This window comes from Lampetra fluviatilis, chromosome 43 (genome assembly GCF_964198595.1).
Source record: "Lampetra fluviatilis chromosome 43, kcLamFluv1.1, whole genome shotgun sequence".
Taxonomy (NCBI): Eukaryota; Metazoa; Chordata; class Hyperoartia; order Petromyzontiformes; family Petromyzontidae; genus Lampetra; species Lampetra fluviatilis.
In genome coordinates this window covers 2,403,121-2,422,310 of record NC_136317.1, presented here as the reverse complement: position 1 = coordinate 2,422,310, position 19,190 = coordinate 2,403,121, and the positions used below count along the sequence as shown (strand labels likewise).

Genomic DNA, 19,190 nt, shown 5'->3' with positions numbered 1-19,190 from the left:
TCCCTTCATCTCTAACCCCCGCCTCGCTCGCGCATTACGACGAATGCCAGATGGGAGGCAGCCTTGGGCAGTTGGACGGGGATAGGTGGTGGGTTGGGAGGGAGGGAGGGGGGCGAGATGGAAGATATGCGGCGTTATTGGGGTTGAGAGGAGCCGAGAGAGAGGAAGGAGAGAGAGTGGAGTCTGGGGGGGGGGGAGTCGAGAGTGGGGAGGAGGTACGGACAGACGGGGAGGAGGGGGAAGGGAAAAAGTTGGGCGATGGGAAGAGGTGGGGAGAGAGAGGGGAGCAGAGGGGAGCAGAGGGGGGAGATGGTGTAGGAGAGCGAGGGTGGAGGAGAGAGAGGGGAGGGGAGAGGGGAGAGAGAATGGGGGGGGGGGGTGTAAGGGGAGTTGCAGTCGGCAAGTACTCTCACCCACCGGGCTGACCGCTCTCACTTTCTGCCGCGTCTCTCCGTCTCTCTCACCTCACCCACGAACTCACCCACCAACTCACCCACGCGCTCACCCACCACTGACCCGGACACGAACTCGGACCTTGATCTGCGGGAGCTCGGAACGGACACGCGGGCCTCTGGTAAAGTGGTCGTCTCTTTCTTCACCTTCCGTGATCACTCCGCCTTCACGACTCACTCCGAACAGCACCGTCACCATCATCATCATCACCATTACCGCTACCAAAGATCCCCCGTATAGCCTTAACAGACGATTCGGGCAAGTGCTGTTTGCGAGCACCTATGAAGGTGCCAGCCAGCACCACGCCCGGTCGCCTTTGTCTCCCGATGTTTATACGCCAGGTACTCATTTGAGGCTGAGTCGACCTAGGGGAGGCCCAGGATCGGTTCACAATCACTGGTGTTAATTCTAGATTTGAAGCTTTCGTGACTCCAAGGAATCATATTCTTAGGTTTATTCGGTAAAGTCACGTAGGTAACCTAAGAATATGATCACTGGTGTTGGTGGCCGTGAGCGGGAATCGAACTCGGGTCGCCGGGTTCGTAGCACAGCCCACTAACTGCTACAATGCCGCTCCGCAATCACCACCATCATCATAATCATCACCACCACCATCATCACCACAACCATCACCATCATAATCACCACCATCATAATCACCACCATCATCATCACCACCACCATCACCACAACCACCACCATCATAATCACCACCATCATCATCATAACCACCACCACCATCATCACCACCACCATCATCACCATCATCATCACCATCATAATCACCATCATCATAATCACCACCATCATCACCATCATCACCACAACCACCACCATCATAATCACCACCATCATAATCACCACCATCATCATCACCACCACCATCACCACAACCACCATCACCACCATCATCATCACCAACATCATCATCATCACCACCACCATCATCACCACCATCATCACCATCATCATCACCATCATAATCACCACCATCATAATCACCACCATCATCACCATCATCACCACAACCACCACCATCATAATCACCACCATCATAATCACCACCATCATCACCATCATCACCACAACCACCACCATCATAATCACCACCATCATCATCATAACCACCACCACCATCATCACCACCACCATCATCACCACCACCATCACCACCATCATCATCACCAACATCATCATCATCACCACCACCATCATCACCATCATCATCACCACCATCATCATCATCACCACCACCACCACCATCATCATCATCACCACCATCATCATCATCATCACCAACATCATCATCACCACCACCACCACCATCACCACCATCATCATCATCACCACCATCATCACCACCACCATCATCATCATCATCACCACCACCACCACCACCATCATCATCATCATCACCACCATCATCATCATCATCACCACCATCATCACCATCATCATGATCCCACACAAGTCGCTGACTCGAATCATGTCATGCGAGTTCCACGAGTCACTGTCGAATGTTCGTCTCAAATTGTGAAGTACAAATTTCGCCTGCGTCACCTTTCAGCCTTCTACGCACTTGTAAAATCATTGTCAAACTTGGTCCAGATTTGTTGCGTTTAAATGTTTTTAAAACAAATCGTTGCGTGTTCTTGACGTGTCCTTCATGGTGTAACCCAGGTCGCCCTCGATAATTCGCCAGTCTCGTTTTGTATTAGTTCATCTACTGGCTAAATAAAGATGACCGACTCCACTGATCATCATCGCCATCTTATATTCATGGCACATTCATCATCATTTCGAAGGTGTACTACACTCATCGTTACCCATCGGAGTGCCACAATCATCATCACAATACAGAAGTGCTATACAATCATCAACATCGTAATGACAAATCATTGTCATGATTTCATGGTTACGCGGTCACCGTCGTTATTTCTGATTCGTTTCCGGTAGAACCAAAAACCGATTGAAATAATTACGGTTCGGCACATGTTAAAATGGTTCGGTTCTGGTTAATTTGTTGCATACAACCGGTTCGAACCGGTTAATTTGAGGGTGAGTTGGGCCGACTCGTCTAACTTCATACAGCAGCGTCACGGAGACACTGCAGTTAGTTAGACACGGAGACACAGAGACACCCACAGAGAGACACAGAGACACCCACAGAAAGACATAGAGACAACAGAGGGAGACACGGAGACACAGAGACACCCAGAGAGAGACACGGAGACACAGGCACAGACGGGGACACACACACAAAACCAAACTTAAATTCTGCTGCTGCTGCTTTGCCAGTGGTACACAAATAACAATAACTAACAAAACTCAACACATTCGTCAACAACGCTGTGGCCTTACAAGTAACAGTATACAACAGGCGACGTTTTGGACAATGACCCCTCTTCACAGCACCCCACGGCTGCGTCTTGTGCCGTGTCAAAGCAAACGCGTGTCCAGCAATAGGCGACGTTTAAATACAAGAGTCGAGGTGCTGTTAAGCACGTGCATGTTGAACTTCTTTCGCGCATGTTGTGCTACGAGGAAGGGCCATTGCCCGAAACGTCGCCGATGTCCTTTGTAGGGCACGGAGTTATTTGATATATATGTTGAGTTTTATATCATGTGTGTGTGTGTGTGTCCAGTGTGGATAAATATCGATTTTAAGCTTTCGTGACTGCAGGGATTCATCTTCTTGGTTCTTTCGGTAAAGTCACGTAGAAGGGAAGTAATAAAATAATAAAAATAAAACATAATAAAATACAATTCTCACGACGTTTCGGCCACAACGTTTCGGCGTTGGATAAATAATAACATCGGCTTGGTGTATTAAAGTCGTGTGAGAGGTGGCAATACAGTCTATATATATACTACACAGTATATACTATACAGTCTATATATTGCATACTGTGCAGTCTACATAGACTGTTGGGACGGGTGGCTGTAGCCTGCCACCCGCCCTCACCTCCTCTCTGTCTGCTGCCCACATGACGGCAGCCAGAGCCGCGAATACCAAAAACCCTTTCAAGTCTCATCCCCCTCCTCCTCCTCGCCCCACGCCACCCAAAATACCCCCCGATCTTCCCCCCCTAGCCCCGATCTCCCCCCCCCTACCCCCAATCTCCCCAGACTTCTCTGATCCCATTCTGATCAAAGTCCCATCCATCCCCCCAGAGCTCTGCCCATCCTCCTCTTCGCTCGCATTTTTTCTAAATTTTCACGGCGATTTCCATTGCGTGCCGTGATGGGGGGGGGGGGCTCTGGGTTGTGTGTGGGGGGGGCGGTGGTGTGGCGGTGAGCGCTGCGCTACGAACCCTATAGACCCCAATTCGATTCCCGCTCGCGGTCAATACAACCAGTGACGATTATCTGAACCGGTCCTGGGCCTCCGCTAGGTCGACTCAGCCTCAAATGAGTACCTTGTGCGTTGCGTAAAAACATCGCCACTGGGGAAACAAAGGCGGCCGGACGTGGTGTTGGCCACCCACCCCCCCGTGTGCCGTGCCGGCCTTCATAGATCTCTCGCTAACAGCACTTGCCCCAGCAGTCTGTTGTGCTATTACGGGGGATCTTTGTCTTTGTTTTGTGTTTTATAATCGATGATTCTTGAGCACGAGAAGGCCTCCAAGAGGAACCCAACGACGCCGAGCTGGTCAGCAGTAAACTTCGCCGTTGTATACTTTTTGTTTAAGTGGGTTGTGTTTGTTAAAACAAAAAAAGGAGCCAGTGACGTTTCTTAAACCGAACAAAAGATTGTTGAGACGTTTTGGGGGGGAGGGGAGATTTTGATGACGGGAGGGAATTTTTACATTTTGAGCGGTGCTAGGGAAGGATCAGAAAGCGACGTTGGATTGTGGTCCACAGGGTGGTGAGTGGGCGGGTGAGTGGGTGGGCGGGGAGTGGGCGGGTGAGTGAGCGGGTGAGTATGCAGGTGAGTGGGCGAGGGAGTGGGCGGGTGAGTGTGCGGGTGAGTGGGCGGGTGAGTGTGCGGGTGAGTGAGCGGGTGAGTGAGCGGGTGATTGTGTGGGCGAGGGAGTGGGCGAGTCGGCGGGTGAGTGTACCATTTGAGTGTGCGGGTGAGTGGGCGGGTGAGTGTGCGGGTGAGTGAGCGGGTGAGTGAGCGGGTGATTGTGTGGACGAGGGAGTGGACGAGTCGGCGGGTGAGTGTGCGATGTGAGTGTGTAAGTGTGAGCGTGTGTGCGATGTGAGTGAGTGTGAGTTTGTGTGATGTGAGTGCGATGTGAGTGTTGTGTGAGTTCGTATGTGCGGCGTGGGTGAGTTGGAGGGTGGGTCAGTGCGTGTTGTAGTGGTGGTGGTGTGACTTGCAGTGTGGGACTGCTTGAACAGTGTGGTGGTGGATGAGGAGAGGAAAAACACAGTCCGCTCTCGTCCCAGATCACCTCGGCACGGATGGAGGCATCGATGCTGCTTGAGGAATGAGATCGGAAGGGGGTCGATGCGGAGCGGGGTGGGGGGTTACGGAAAAATAGTTTCGGCATTTGGAACATTTTTAGTCACAGAGTTGCCGAGCCTCCCCCAAAAGCTCGCGGTTCCCATCGCTTCGTGGCCACCAGATAATCGCTCTGCCTCCCTCCCTGTCTCTGCAGACAACGTGGCGCATGCAGATCGGCGTGCTGCACGTAGTAGCGGCATTTATAATTCATCAGCTCACGGGGTGAGGCCGTCGGTCAGGCGGGGGCCCCTCCAATATTTGATGTTGTATCGCATGGTCGTGTCGAGGTTCGTAAATCACGGCTCCTCTAGAGTCATCTTCTTCGTTCATCTTCTTGGTTCTTTCGGGAAAAGTCACGTAGAAGGGAAGTAATAAAATAATAAAAATAAAACATAATAAAATAATTCTCACCACGTTTCGGCCACAACGCAAGCAGCCGTCCACAGGTGAAGAACAGGTCTGTCGAGAAGACGGCGTCTGAATGAACACCACCAGGCTTGGAGCGTATATTTAAGCTGGGTTGGAGGGGGAAGAGCGCCTTGACAAAAGAATTTGCATTTCAAGAGTAATTTTGCATATTTATGAAAAATGCAGATAAGGGATTAGTACTACTTGTGAAATGCGTAGGAGGTGGGCGGGGGGTTTCAAAGTCATATTATGCCCGTGCATTATGCAGGATTAGCAGCATCAAATCTTCTTGGTTCTTTCGGTAAAGTCACGTAGAAGGGAAATAATAAAATAATGAAAACAAAACAAAATTAAATAGTGAGAATTGTATTTTATTATGTTTTATTTGTTTTATTTTCATTATTTCCCTTCTACGTGACTTTACCGAAAGAACCAAGAAGATGAATCCCTGCAGTCACGAAAGCTTTAAATTGAAAAATTAAATCCTCTAGACTAGTCGCATCATTGAAAACAAGTGGCGGCGGTGTTGTTTTACGCTCGATTCCTCGCGAAAAGGTTTCTATTTGGTGTTTGAACATCTTAACACCTGCCAGAAAGGGTAACTTCTACAGTATCTTTATTTTTTTAATACCTGGAGGTTTGATGAAATGTAAGCAAGGGAGTCAATGGACTTGCCCAAAGGCCTGTCGATGTTACACAGATTTGTATAGAAACCCGCTGCCTTCTACACAGACCCATTGATATATAGTTGCAGACTTGACTTTGGCACAGTGTTATGTAGGTACATATAATGCAAGAGGCTATATAAAGACAATATTAGAAACACGTGTCTAGAGTGTCTGGGCGCTGTAAACTTCCACACGGATGAAACGCCGTTTCGTTTCGTGCTTTGATTCTGGCAAAAAAAGGTCCCACGTTATAATCTCACGGTGGTTGTCAAGGCCCCCCACCCCCCCAACTCGTAGCGTTGGCCACCAGGAGGGCGGCCAGGGAACTCCCCCTGCTTGCAGGGCACTGGGGATCCTCGTCTGACCGTTCACACGACGCCAACGACAAATCTGGTAGAAGCGTTTGAATATTTCAACCAACTCATGGCACGATTAGAAGCGTAGCCAGAAACCGAATCCCGAGCAGCATCACGTGCGGTGGCCCTCGTCGACATTGGTGGCCCCGAGCCAGTGGTGGAAATTCCACATTCCTATGGCGTGGACCAGTCCGGATTCCATAAGACAACCGATGCTAGAACTGGTATTCATTTCATGATGATGAGAATGTATAATGATCAGGGTTTGCGGTTGGCGTGGGCAAAATTTGACTCGTGCATTGCGGGTGTATATTATTCATATAGTTTTCATCTTTATTGTAAACCACTGAAAATACATTAATAAATGTGCCCAGTTTGGGGGGAGGGGGGGGGCCCTTGCGAGTGACGATGTAGCAGCAAGTCGACGTTGTTCACCGCAGGTGCGGTCACGAAGGTTCCAGCATCACCGGACGGCCGACAATGGAGGTGCCCTCGGTGATTCTCGTCGCCTTCCTGGTGCTCTTCTCCACGTTGATCCCTGGTCAGTGGCGCATCCAAGACGTTGGGGGGGTGGGTGGGTGGGTGGGGGGACAGGGAGAGATGGGGGGGCGGCGGGGGGTGGTTTTGTCTTCGGCCCGCAAGTTTCTGTTTTAAAGGGTGGACACGTGTTTTGATTTAAAGCTTTCGTGACTGCAGGGATTCATATTCTTGGTTTCTGTTTGAAGGGTGGACACGTGTTTTGATTTAAAGCTTTCGTGACTGCAGGGATTCATATTCATGGTTTCTGTTTTAAAGAGTGGACACGTGTTTTGATTTAAAGTTTTCGTGACTGCAGGGATTCATATTCTTGGTTTCTGTTTTAAAGGGTGGACACGTCTTTTGATTGAAAGCTTTCGTGACTGCAGGGATTCATATTCTTGGTTCTTTCGGTAAAGTCACGTAGAAGGGAAATAATAAAATAATAAAAATATTAAACAATTAAAATTCTCACGACGTTTTTTTTTAGCTGTGGATTTCACACCTGATGACGATTGCTTGTGTTGCAGTCGAAACGTCGTGAGAATTTTGATTGTTTTACATTTATATTATTTTATTATTTCCCTTCTACGTGACTTTACCGAAAGAACCAAGAACATGGTCGACACGTCGTTTGAGTGCAAACTTTTACAGACAGCGAATAAAAAAAATTAAAGTCGATAATTACGTAATATTGTACGCAAACACAGTTTCGTTCCGCATTTATATCAACATCGCCCGGCTGCAGGCCATATTAAAAGTGACACGTGACACACTGAACCCAAAGCAGCCCCCCTATTTGAGTCTGAACACAGCGACTCATTTTTTCCACCGGGGACATTGAGCAGACAGGGTCCTTTTTCGCATAAATATATAAATCAACTCCCTCTGCTTACATTGGACAGGGTAATTTGTTGCTGAGCATCGTGGGCTGAGTGCTTCCACATGCGTGCGAGCCGCGTACGTGCGGTGACATACGAGTCTGTGCGCTGACACACACACACAGAGTCGTGAGCGGGCTTTTGTCCTCCAAGCTGTGGTTATTTCTCTACGTGGCTCCCTTGAAGTGCACGTGGTACGTCGTCATCACCACCATCATCATCGTCGTCGTCGTCATCGTCATCATCATCACAACCATCACAGCCATCATCTTCATCACCACCATCGTCATCACAACCACCAACATCAATTCCACCACCACCATCGTCATCACCACCACCATCGCCATCATCATCACCACCATCATCGTCATCACAACCACCATCGTCATCACCACTACCGTCATCGTCATCACAACCACCAACGTCATCACCACCACCACCATCATCATCGCCACAACCACCATCGTCATCATCGCTGTCCCGAGGCTATCATCCCAGTCTGGAAGAACTCCCCGTCTGGCTCCTCGCTCCACTCACGGCTCACAACCACGAGGACAGCCCCCCCCCTCTCCCCGTGAGTGATTCTCCAGCTGTAGGGACACGTGGATGGTTCTGAGAGCCCAGAGCCCAGGTGTGCTGAGTGTGCGGCTTGTCCAACTTGTTTTTCCACGGTCTTCACTCGACGAATATTATTCCAAACACCCGCCATTCGACGCCGTTAGGTTGTTTATCACTACAACGGTAGGTTTATTCATTTTTTACAAAGTATGTTCACAGCGCTGGTATTCCTTTCCTGTAGTGGCGGCCCCCTCTTTGTCCGGTCATGGACTTTTCGAACGCACAGTGGGTCCCACTGTTAGACCGGCCAAGTTACGTAATAAGGCCTCTCCTCCCTCTCCACTCTACCCCAATGCCCAACCCCTTTCACATTCCCTCTCTCTATCCACCCCCCCGACTGTGTCCAACAATTGTAATAAATTCCATTCAGTGGCTCCATATAGCAGGCTCGGGTTAAAATAATAATAATGTTGTTGTTGTGTGTTGGCGTGACTGGCTCTCTTCATAGGAATGTGGAGTTGCCAATGCCTGCACTCACTCTCTATCCGTGGTTTTCTCTTACGAGGAATGTGGAATTGCCAGGGTCTGCACTCACTCTCTATCCGTGTTTCTTGACCTGGTTCATATCCTGTTTCTTGTCTTGCCATCCTTCCTTCTAGAACCCCCTCTAGTGGAGATCATCCCGCTAGCAGTGGCGTGAGCAAGCGTTGCCAGAGCCGCACCACTTTCACACGAAGTGACGCGAACGACCGGGAATGCGTCCGATGAAATCTCCGCTCGTTAGTCCGGTGACTGTGATCCTGAATCGAACTGTGCCCTTCGCATCTCTGTTGCAGCGGAGCTCGTGCAGGGAGCACCGCTACCACGACGCCAGCACGGGGCGGCGCGCAAAGGCAGGTCCCCCCACTCTCACTTCCCCTGCGGCCAACGGAGGGCAGCTGTTAGGGAGGCGTTCAGCCGTTTGGTTGGTTTGTCTCACAGTTGGGTGAATTTGAGATCCAACCGCGCACGCACCCACACACCCACCCGAGCTCCCACCCGCACACCCACCCACACACCCGCGCACACACCCACACACCCACACACACATCCACCCACGCACCCACCCACACACCCACCCACACGCGCACCCACCCACACGCCCACCCACACGCCCACCCGCGCACCCACCCACACACCAACCCACACACCCACCCACATACACACACACACACCGCCACCCGCGCACCGACGTGCCCACCCACAGGCACCCACACACCAACCCATGCAATCGCACCCATCCACACACCCACGCACCCACACTTACCCACGCACCAACCCACGCACCCATCCACCCACGTTCCAACCCATGCACACACACCCACCAACAAAAACAAAGATCCCCCATATAGCCTTAACAGACTGTAGGGGCAAGTGCTGTCAGCGAGCACCTATAAAGGCCGGCACGGCCGCCCTTGTTTCCTTAGTGGCAATCTTTACACATCGCACCGGGTACTCATTTGAGGCTGAGTCGACCTAGGGGAGGCCCAAGACCGGTTCACATAACCGTCACTGCTGTTAACCGTGAGCAAGAATCGAAACCCGACGCTGCCGGGTTCGTAGCGCAGCGCGCTGACCACTGCTCCAACCTACCCATGCACTAGCCCACACACCACGCAAACCACCCACCCACCCCACCCCACTCACCCCACGCACCCCACTCACCCCACGCACCCCACCCACCCCACCCACCCCACGCACCCCACGCACCCCACGCACCCCACTCACCCCACGCACCCCACGCACCCCACCCACCCCACCCACCCCACGCACCCCACGCACCCCACGCACCCCACCCACCCCACGCACCCCACACACCCCACGCACCCCACCCACCCCACGCACCCCACCCACTCCACCCACCCCACCCACCCCACCCACCCCACCCACCCCACCCACGCGCCCAGAGAGTGAGCGACCACTGTGTGACGTTACGAGCTGACACTGTCGTTGTTGTTGACGTTCTGATTGCAGCAGCTGCACGTCCGAAGAACGCGCTCCGTCAACTGCTGACCCCGCAGGGAAAGGAGGTGAGCCGACCTTTTCAGATTTAATCAACTTCACCGAAAGTTTTCTGTTAACTTCATAGAAGCGTGCGACATCGGCAAGTAAAACTAAACCTGAAAAGGCGCCAAAGAATCGTGGGGAGATGCGTAAAAATAAATAAGAAAAAAAAACAAAAGGCACTTATACTTGGCAGCTTACAATATTAACCAGGAGTGCATCACATTATTCATTCTGAGTTTAATAATTAAAGGCGATGCGCCGGGGCCTCGTTGTTGCTGCCCCTGGCTGGACACCTGCGAAAAACAGAGCTTCGTAGCTCATCTGATTCCTCCAGTATAAATCAATATTGTGATGCCGATAGCGACGGGTCCGCCGCCCCTCTCGTCTCGTCAGCTTGGCCTGCAGCGCATGAAGAGGCAGCCGGCGGAGGAGGAGGCCTCTGACACGGAGGGGGCCGGGGGAGACCCCCCGCAGGCCCCGCCGGAGATGGACGGGGTCCTGGCGCCCAAGTTCTACCCCGTGGGTCCCGCCGAGCCTGTGGAGCCAGGCCTGCCCAGCAGGTTGGCACAGTGGGGGGGGTGGGGGGGGGGCACAGGTGGTGGTGCATCGGCCGGTCATCTCGTTCCGCCTATTTTGTTAATTTTGTTTCATCAGTTAAGGTCCCACTGAGCTGTGTGCTGCTTTTTCAGAAGCGCCGTCACAAGCGATAGCTCAACGAAGTGGCTTATCACGTGGGAATTTATAGCAGCCAAATACTCTTCTAAATGTGGAGGGGAAAACCGGAGGGCCTGGATGATAACCCTCGTGACCATGGGGAGTGAGACACCGCAAACTCCAAATATACAGCAGGTGTCAGGGTCGGGATGAAACCCACGACCTCCTGTATACCAGGTGAGGTAGTTAACATCTCGCCAGTGTGGCCCTGCTGGGTCTGTCCCCGTGACCTCCTGCCAGCGGGTGTTTCGACACTTCATGTGGCCTCAAAGTGCATCGATACTTACCAGGGAAATTACATTGCGGAGTGTATTTTCTAATTAACGGAGGGCCTTGTTAAAAAAACCTAAAAAGGCTTGAAAATTCAAGACCGAGTTGACACCCCAACCCCGGTCCCTCTCGATCTCCTCCCCCGATGTTGCAGTGAGTCTGAGAGGCACGGGGGCAGGGAGGAGGAGGAGGAGGAGGAGCAGCAAGAGCAGGGCGGAGGTCATCGTGAAGACGACGATGACGGACAAGACAGGGGCCAGGACTACGGCGAGCCCGACCATGACGACGAGTCGCGCAGGGGCGGCGGCGGCGGCGGCCACTACGGCCAAGAAGATCGCGCGCGCGCGGAAGAGGAGGATCGGCGACAGGAGGAGGAGGAGGAGAGGCGGCGGCAGCAGGAGTCCTACGACCCCTACGGGGGTCAGCGGGGATCCCACGAAGGTCACCAGGACGGCTATGGCGGTCACCAGGACTCGTACGGAGACCACCGCGACCCTTACAGCAACGAGTACAACCCGTACTCCAGCTCGCGCAGCTACAACCCCTACCACGAGTACCAGCAGCTAGTGAGTGAGACGGCAGCGTCGCGACGGGTGGCGCTCTCACCGCCGTCGATGATGCTGTTGCTGCTGCCGCCGTTGTCGTGAATCCGGCTGCTGTTAATTATTCCTGCTGCTGTTGCGTCTCTCCCTCCCTCCCTCCCTCTTCCAACCGCGCGACGCCGAGCAGCAGTACGAGCGCATGCGCGAATACCAGGACCGCTACATGCGCATGATGGAGGAGCTGGGGGTGCCGGGCGTGTGGGTGGACGGGCGATTCCGCCGGCAGGACAACGCCGACCAAGAGGGCGTGCACGACGCCTACTACGCGGCCCGCGGCCCACACAGTCGCCACCCCTACGACTACTGATGACACCACCACCGCCACCACCAGCACCACCAGCACCACCAACACCACCAGCACCACCAGCACCACCAGCACTACCAGCACCACCAGCAGCACCACCACCAACACCACCAGCACCACCACCACCACCAACACTGCCAGCACCACCAGCACCACCAGCACCACCACCAGCACCACCAGCACCACCAGCACCACCACCAGCAACACCACCAGCACCACCAGCACCACCAGCACCGCTAACACGATCGCTGAACACTATCGATACACCACTGCCACCATCACCGCTTTCACTGCCACTGCCGACACCACCACCAGCACCACCAACACGGCCATTGCCAACACCACCGCCACCCACCAGCAAAACCAACGCCACCAGCACCACCAACACGACCAGTATCAACGCATCATCGTGGCCACTGCTGACGCATCATCACAACCACCGTCACCGCTCTCACTGCCACTGCCAATACCAACATTATTATAATTGCTATCGCTACCAGCAGCACCGCCAAACCTTACCAACACATCATCCACCAGCACCACCAACACGACCACTACCGACACATCACCACCACCGTCACCGCTCTCACTGCCACTGCCAACACCGCCACCGTTATCCCAATTGCTATCGCCGCCACCACCACCACCAGTACCACCGCATCAGTACCATTGCCATCGCAACGCCACCATCACCACAACACCACCATCACCATCACCACTGCCATCAACAACGACATCAACGTCACCACGGCCATCACCACCGCCGCCACCATGATCACCATCACCGCCATCAACATCCTCACACCGTAACCCACACTCCACAACCGCTATAATCGGATTGCCAGCAGGCCGGCGCGTGCCGGCAACCCCCTACGATTACTCCACTCACCGTGCCGTCGGATTACTTCCGGTAAACTTGTCCCGGTTGATTACTTGTGGTCGTTGTTCGTCGTTAAGAATGTTTCTAAAATTAGTCAAAAGAACAATTGACGGGTGGTAGGGCAGGGGGAGGGGTGCTAATGATGGAGTCTTATCACGTGGGTTAATGTGAGGACAACCATGAGATATTGATTACTTTTTAAAAAGTAACCCTACCCAACGCTGCTCACACATTAGCCGCCTCTGTCTTCCCGGTAACGTTAAGCCGACCATTGGTGAGTGGTCGGAATCGTTGGGCCAAAGCTGGGCCCAGAGACGTCCCAACGTTTCCATGTGCTGTGCATCGCAGGGGTTGATATACAGGGGGGTGCTTCAAAAAAATGTGAACACTTCCGAGAATTTGCAACGACACCACGAGAAATGCGCCTCCGGGCGCTGGAGACCACCTGGAGAAGATTCCGGGCACGTGTTGACAACGATGGCGAGCAAGTGGAGACTCTTTGACTTGAAGCTACTAACATTACATTTGTTATCATGTTGCAGTGTAACACATTCCTGCGGAGGGAGCTGGTAGGAACGTTGGGTTGCTCGGTCAATGGCCAGGGCCAACGGCGGCGTGGTGTATTCCGCAAATATGGCCGACTGTGAGGGCGGGCACAAGCCGGTGTGAGTAGGTTAAACGTTGAGTTTTATAAGGGCACCACGGGGTGACCAGCCCCTCCCCACCCAGCCCCACCCCTCCCACCCCCCACCCAGCCCCACCCTCCCCACCCAGCCCCTCCCCACCCCTCCCCACCCAGCCCCTCCCCACCCTCCCCTCTCCACCCAGCCCCACTCCTCCCATTTTTGGATGGACGACGGACGGACGGGCACAATAATCCCCTGTGGGCTGATGGAACCAGGTAGTTCCTACCAGTATTATCTGTTCTTTCATTAAAAACGATAGTCCCATGTAAGTGTTAACATTTTTTTGAAGCACCCAGTATATGACCCCGACATATTCACCGTCTCGCGGGCTCATTAACGCCGCTCGCAAAGTCGCTCCCCTCTGCACCTCATCACCCGTCAGCCTCCCCGTCTCATAGCCACGGTGGCGAGATGTTAACTACCTCGCCTGGTATGCAGGAGGTCGCGGCGTTCGATTCCGACCCCGACGCCTGCTGCTGTGTATTTGGAGTTTGCATGTTCTCCCCGTGGTCGCGTGGATTTTTTTCTCCGGCTCCTCCGGCTCCTCCCTCCACATTAAGAAACACGCGTTGAGACTATTTGGCTGCGATACATTTCCACGCGATATGCCACTTCGTTGAGCTATCACGTGTGGCCAGGTCGCTTCTGAAAAAGGAGCGATATAGCTCAAGTGGGCCTTACCTGGTGAAATAAAAAAATAGTTTATAGTTCATAGTTTATAGCCAACAATGTCGTTCATAACCGTCTGATCAACATGCATCGTCGACCCACACTGCATGTGTACAAAAAGTTATCGGGCCGTAATCATTCTGCGATTTAAAAAAACCCACTAGTTCCTGAAGAACTGCATCGTTGTAACGTCGTCTTAAGTTACCAATACATCAAACAAATGTGACTTGAGACAATGTATGACCTGGGCAATGCAGATCCTCAGGAGCTGGTGGTGGTTTTTTTCGCATGGCGCTTAAGGCCAAGAGCTTTGTTGTACCGCAAGAAGGTGCCGCGTGCTTTGTGCGTTGTAGAAAACGTCTGGGTTTGTTGAGCCTGCAACCGATGGTTCTGTTGTGATGATTTTGGTGTTTCTCGTCACGCGGAGATTCTAATCCCCAAGGGTCGTGGTTTGATGAGTTGCAACGATTCTGGGCTCGCCTCACCCTTCCAATCAATAGATTTTTGTCTCGTTTGTTCGGCCTCATTTGCGTTTTCTATTTTGGTCCGCGCCATTTGCACTTCGCAGCCCAAAGGAGCCGGCTCCGCTCTGGCTCAAGTGTGCCACGGCGCTCAGGATTCCCACAATAGCCTGAGCCTGAGCCAGGAACACGGCTGAGCCGCCCCTGCGTCTTGAGCCTGGGTGTCGGAGGCTCACAGTGTGAGCCTGAGCCTGGGTGTCGGAGGCTCACAGTCTGAGCCTGGGTCTGGGTGTCAGAGGCTCACAGTCTGAGCCTCAGTGTCGGAGGCTCACAGTCTGAGCCTGGGTCTGGGTGTCAGAGGCTCACAGTCTGAGCCTGGGTGTCAGAGGCTCACAGTCTGAGCCTGGGTGTCAGAGGCTCACAGTCTGAGCCTGGGTGTCGGAGGCTCACAGTCTGAGTCTGGGTGTCGGAGGCTCACAGCCTGAGCCTGGGTCTGGGTGTCGGATCGTGAAGCCGAGCCGTGAAGAGGCCCTGATAAAAAAATCTAGACGTCAATGTTCAAGGCTCTATGGAGTATGAGACGCACACACTCATCATTATTATTATGGTATTTGTTAAATTAAAAGTTGGAGGGGGGTGGGGAGATTTGGGGGGCGGAGGTGATGGGTGAAGATGGGGGGGGATGGGGGAGAGAGATGTGGGGAGGGTGAGAGGGGTGGGGAGATGGGGGATGGGGGGGGGATGGAGAGGGGAGATGGGGGGTAGGCTCGAGGGAGGTGGAGGAGAGATGAGGGGGTGAGATGTGGGGGGGGGTGAGACAGGTGGGGGAGATGGGGAATGGAGGGAATATGGAGGCTGGGGGGGAGGTGGGGTGTGAGGTGAGATGTGGGGGGGTGGAGGTTGGGGGGTGGGAGTGGTAGTGGGGAGATGGAGGCTGGGGGGGAGGTGGTGTGGGGGATGAGGGTGGGAGGAGGGAGATGGAGGCTGGGGGGAGGTGGGAGGTGAGGTGAGATGTGGGGGGGTGGAGGTTGGGGGGGTGGAGGTTGGGGGGGAGTGGGAGTGGAAGTGGGAGGGGGGAGATGGAGGCTGGGGGGAGGTGGTGTGGGGGATGAGGGTGGGAGGAGCTGGGGGGTAGCTGTGGGAGGGGGGGAGGGAGTGAGCCGCGGTTGGGAGCGCCCCGAGAGAGGCGCCTGAACGCGGCTGCGATTGTCGGCGACAAACCGCGGCCGCTGTGAACGTCGACGAAGAACGGCGACGACGAGGGCTGCAGCCTCGTAGCCTCGTGCAGTTGAGAGAGACAAAACCATCCAGCAGTGGACAACCGCCTGAGCCGCGTGTCGGTGTCCTGGAGCGAACTCCATCCGCATGGGGAGGAGGACGAGTTGATGCCAGGCCGAGGAGCCACTCGTCCAGGTGTGCGCAGTGTACCCCGTGTCGGCTGGCGGTGTGTGTGTTGTGGGGAGCGGTGGTTTAGCGGTTAGCGTGCTGCGCTACGAACCTGGCGACCCGGGTTCGATTCCCGCTCACGGCCAATACCTAGTGACGATTATCTGAACCGGTCCTGGGCCTCCCCTAGGTCGACTCAACCTCAAATGAGTACCTGGTACGATGTGTAAACATCGCCACTGGGGAGACAAAGGCGGTCGGGCGTGGTGCTGGCCACCCCACCCCCTCGTGTGCCGTGCTGGCCTTCATAGGTGCTCGCTAACAGCACTTGTCCCTACAGTCTGTTCAGGCTATACAGGGGATCTTTGTCTTTGTTGAGCTAAACACAGCGCCACGTGCCCCCCGCATGGACAACTGTGAACAAGATCTTCACTTGATGCAGCAAATCTGGCTGTGACGGTCCCACCTGATGACGGAGACTTGTGTTGCCTCCGAAACGTCGTGATTTTTTATTATTTTATTTTTTATTAATTTCAATTTCATTTTTTTTACCTACGTGACTTTACCGAAAAAACTAAGAGTAAGAGATTCACAACTCGTTGTGATAGCCTTTGACATTGCAGTCTATGGGAGGATTCAACATTGAAGTCTATGGGAGGATTTAACATTGAAGTCCATGGGAGGATTTAACATTGAAGTCCATGGGAGGATTTGGCATTGAAGTCTATGGAAAGATTTAACATTGAAGTCTATGGGAGGATTTAACATTTAAGTCTATGGGAGGATTTAACATTGAAGTCTATGGGATAATTTAACATTGAAGTCTATGGGAGACTTTAACATTGAAGTCTATGGGAGGATTTAGCATTGCAGTCTATGGGAATATTTAACATTAAAGTCTATGGGAGGATTTAACATTTAAGTCTATGGGAGGGTTTAACATTGAAGTCTATGGGAGAATTTAACATTTAAGTCTATGGGAGACTTTAACATTGAAGTCCATGGGAGGATTTGGCATTGAAGTCTATGGGAAGATTTCACATTAAAGTATATGGGAGGGTTTAACATTTAAGTCTATGGGAGGATTTAACATTGAAGTCTATGGGAGAATTTAACATTGAAGTCTATGGGAGGATTTGGCATTGAAGTCTATGGGAGAATTTAACATTGAAGTCTATGGGAGGATTTGGCATTGAAGTCTATGGGAAGATTTAACATTGAAGTCTATGGGAGGATTTGGCATTGAAGTCTATGGGAAGATTTAACATTGAAGTCTATGGGAGGATTTAACATTGAAGTCTATGGGAGGATTTGGCATTGAAGTCTATGGGAAGATTTAACATTAAAGTATATGGGAGGATTTAACATTTAAGTCTATGGGAGGATTTGGCATTGAAGTCTATGGGAAGATTTAACATTGAAGTCTATGGGAGGATTTAACATTGAAGTCTATGGGAGGATTTTGCATTGAAGTCTATGGGAAGATTTAACATTAAAGTCTATGGGAGGATTTAACATTGAAGTCTATGGGAGAATTTAACATTGAAGTCTATGGGAGACTTTAACATTAAAGTCCATGGGAGGATTTGGCATTGAAGTCTATGGGAAGATTTAACATTGAAGTCTATGGGAGGATTTAACATTTAAGTCTATGGGAGGATTTGGCATTGAAGTCTATGGGAAGATTTAACATTGAAGTCTATGGGAGGATTTAACATTGAAGTCTATGGGAGGATTTTGCATTGAAGTCTATGGGAAGATTTAACATTAAAGTCTATGGGAGGATTTAACATTGAAGTCTATGGGAGAATTTAACATTGAAGTCTATGGGAGACATTAACATTGAAGTCCATGGGAGGATTTGGCATTGAAGTCTATGGGAAGATTTAACATTTAAGTCTATGGGAGACTTTAACATTGAAGTCTATGGGAGACTTTAACATTGAAGTCCATGGGAGGATTTGGCATTGAAGTCTATGGGAAGATTTAACATTAAAGTCTATGGGAGGATTTAACATTGAAGTCTATGGGAGAATTTAACATTTAAGTCTATGGGAGGATTTAACATTGGAGTCTATGGGAGCCTTTAACATTGAAGTCTATGGGAGGATTTAACATTGAAGTCTATGGGAGGATTTAACATTGAAGTATATGGGAGACTTTAACATTGAAGTCTATGGGAGGATTTGACATTGAAGCCTATGGGAGACTTTAACATTGAAGTCTATGGGAGGATTTAACATTGAAGTCTATGGGAGCCTTTAACATTGAAGTCTATGGGAGGATTTAACATTGAAGTCTATGGGAGGATTTAACATTGAAGTATATTGGAGACTTTAACATTGAAGTCTATGGGAGGATTTAACATTGGAGTCTATGGGAGCCTTTAACATTGAAGTCTATGGGAGGATTTAACATTGAAGTCTATGGGAGGATTTAACATTGAAGTATATGGGAGACTTTAACATTGAAGTCTATGGGAGGATTTGACATTGAAGCCTATGGGAGACTTTAACATTGAAGTCTATGGGAGGATTTAACATTAAATTCTATGGGAGGATTTGACATTGAAGTCTATGGGAGGATTTGACATTGAAGTCTATGGGAGACTTTAACATTGAAGTCTATGGGAGGATTTAACATTGAAGTATATGGGAGGATTTAACATTGAAGTATATGGGCGACTTTAACATTGAAGTCTATGGGAGGATTTGACATTGAAGTCTATGGGAGACTTTAACATTGAAGTCTATGGGAGGATTTAACTTTGAAGTCTATGGGAGGATTTGACATTGAGGTCTATGGGAATATTTAACATTGAAGTCTATGGGAGACTTTAACATTGAAGTCTATGGGAGACTTTAACATTGAAGTCTATG

At 51.5% G+C, this 19,190-nt stretch overlaps 1 protein-coding gene across 5 annotated transcripts; it reads left to right on the top strand.

The window, feature by feature from the left end:
- The first annotated feature begins 385 nt into the window (after positions 1-385).
- Positions 386-14,979, top strand: LOC144947010 (uncharacterized). 5 transcript variants are annotated; one of them, XM_078876125.1, is made up of 8 exons: positions 386-574; positions 5,061-5,193; positions 6,779-6,879; positions 9,130-9,186; positions 10,307-10,362; positions 10,733-10,899; positions 11,478-11,889; positions 12,053-14,979. In XM_078876125.1, the coding sequence occupies exons 2-8, from the start codon at positions 5,168-5,170 to the stop codon at positions 12,230-12,232; spliced, it is 999 nt and encodes a 332-aa protein (XP_078732251.1). In that variant the 5' UTR covers positions 386-574; positions 5,061-5,167; the 3' UTR covers positions 12,233-14,979. The 5 variants fall into 5 exon arrangements, with proteins under 5 accessions (XP_078732251.1, XP_078732252.1, XP_078732250.1 ...); XM_078876126.1 differs by lacking the exon at positions 5,061-5,193 and having other exon boundaries at positions 387-574; XM_078876124.1 differs by lacking the exons at positions 386-574; positions 5,061-5,193 and adding an exon at positions 3,904-4,105.
- The last annotated feature ends 4,211 nt before the right edge of the window (positions 14,980-19,190 follow it).

Coding starts and splice junctions, on each gene's coding strand:
- LOC144947010 (XM_078876124.1), top strand. CDS start 4,053: ATGATTCTTGAGCACGAGAAGGCCTCCAAGAGGAACCCAACGACGCCG. Junction 4,106..6,778: donor AACCCAACGACGCCGAGCTG/GTCAGCAGTAAA, acceptor TGTTCACCGCAG/GTGCGGTCACGAAGGTTCCA. Junction 10,900..11,477: donor GAGCCAGGCCTGCCCAGCAG/GTTGGCACAGTG, acceptor CCGATGTTGCAG/TGAGTCTGAGAGGCACGGGG.